Below are 1,976 nucleotides of genomic sequence, written 5' to 3'. Positions count from 1 at the left end.
CGCCCGCGGACCGGCCCCCCCGCCGATAGAGAACGCTCCTTCACGTCTGTCCCACTGCCTGAGGACTCAGGTTACACATCTGGCTTTCAGGAATATGGTACGAGGCAAAAAACGTGTAGCATTACCCATGACATTGCAAATGTAGTATAACATATATATATTCGCATATAGTTTTTTATATATATATATATATAACTATACTATAACATATAGTATTAGTGACGCTAAAAAGTCTTTCCTTTTTACCTTCTCTTTCTGCCCGGTGCCTGACCGCCCATGGCTTACGCTAGCCGGGACGACGAGGTCCTCACTCCCTACAAACTGCCTGTGACTTCTTATGCTCTTACCACATCCCCCCTCATTTCTAACTGAAGAGTCCTGGTCCACCTGACTGAGATTCCTGCCAGTCTTTGATGCTCATTTTTAATTTAGTTATCATTAATAATTCTGTTTCATCAGCAGACTTTGCCATCTTACTATTCAACATTTTCTTCAAATAATTTATATGAACTCCACTGAAATTCTCCTTCCCTTTGTTCCCTGCCTTTCAACCAGTCATTAATGCAGAAAATCACCACCCCTTATTCTTCAACAACAACTTTTCTTTAAGAACTTCAGCAAGGGACCATTTCCAAAGCCTGTAAGGCACTGAAGGTACTGTGCCAACTTATTCACATGATCGCTGGCTCCTGGAAATACCTCCACTAGATTTATGAGGCATTACTCTTCTCTTAAGAAAGCCACACTGACTCCTCTCTGTTGTATCTGCCTACATGCCTGTCATTCTGCTCTCTACTAAAGCTTCACCCAACAAGTCTGTTTTCAAAGTCAGATTGCAGATCTGTTCTCCGAAGCCTTCCAGGATTCTTCAAAAAAAAGTCATCATGTTTTCCACCTTTCATTTCTCTGGCACTGAAGCCAGAGAAAGCATCAGGTCACACCTCACTGCTAGTCACTTGACAGTTTCATAGCTCAGTTTCTTTAAAATTCTTGGATAAATATTATCTGGAAAGACTTACAAGTGACAGTTGCTTGTAAAGGTTTGCTCTGCAACATCTAATGACAATTCAATTGGATAAAGTTCCCCAGGTTAGTAAACCCCCCCTCCCCGACCCTGCCAAGAAAACCTCTAGTCTAAGCTTTTCCATAATATAGAGAACTAAAGCAGCCAGCTGGCCTTTGGCTGTTACCTCATAGCCTTTTTGCACCTCACACATCTATCCCTCTCCATACCCCGTGGCAGGTTTCTTCCTTGTGATTTTGGAGAAGTTTTTGTTAACTTTATGTCTTTAGCAAGTTGTCTCTAAGAATTTTATTTGGCCTGCCTTACTATGGTTTTACATTTTCACTGTCCAGAGTTTAAACTCCTCTCTAGTTTCTCATTAAAATGTGATAGGTACTCCTTAGAAAGTTTTGTTATCTTTCTCTGCTTTTTAACAGCGTTGGCTTTTTTGTACCTCTGTAGACTTTTGTGGGGGGCACAGTTGTGTAGAAGTCCACAATAAGGTTCTTTTTCAGACTAAAATGCAAGGACAGATCCTCACTGAGCAGAAGTCTCCATCGCTGCTTTGGTTACCTTTTTAAAGAGCCTGATGACATCCTCACTGATCTGCGACAGCCGGACAATGACATTGTTCATGAAGATGTCATTCAGGGTGGCGTGATCTCTGCTCTCTCGCCGGGTCTGCGTCAGAACTAGATACCAGCAGTTCACAGGGGAAAGTAGGTGTTGATCTTTCCTAGGGAATCATAAAAAAAAATTAACCAAAAAGGTCAAGTGAACAAGTCAAAAAGGCATGTAATTTTCAAATGAATGCTGTCAGCATATTAACGTTGCCTTCCTCCACTGCACACATTCACCAGAATCCGTCGCACCCCCAGAGAAAAGTGTGTGAGCTCCTCTTGGCTGCCTCCCCGCCCCAGGAACCGCTGCAGCATCCAGCCGAGCACCCCACGGCCCCTCAGCCCAGCTGTCA

The 1,976-nt window shown here is 43.3% G+C and overlaps 1 protein-coding gene across 1 annotated transcript in view; it reads right to left on the bottom strand.

Moving 5' to 3' along the window:
* Window positions 1-1,976, bottom strand: part of LOC104626670 (SLIT-ROBO Rho GTPase-activating protein 3-like) — a gene marked incomplete at both ends in the record, with an annotated part of 24,922 nt that overhangs the window by 18,249 nt on the left and 4,697 nt on the right. Inside the window, one exon of the mRNA XM_010294648.1 lies at window positions 1,577-1,739. Within this exon, the coding sequence (XP_010292950.1) occupies window positions 1,577-1,739 (163 nt within the window). The remainder of the gene's footprint in view (window positions 1-1,576; window positions 1,740-1,976) is intronic.

This window comes from Phaethon lepturus, unplaced genomic scaffold, assembly GCF_000687285.1.
Source record: "Phaethon lepturus isolate BGI_N335 unplaced genomic scaffold, ASM68728v1 scaffold50409, whole genome shotgun sequence".
In the NCBI taxonomy this organism is placed as follows: domain Eukaryota; kingdom Metazoa; phylum Chordata; class Aves; order Phaethontiformes; family Phaethontidae; genus Phaethon; species Phaethon lepturus.
This window is presented reverse-complemented; position numbering and strand designations above follow the sequence as displayed.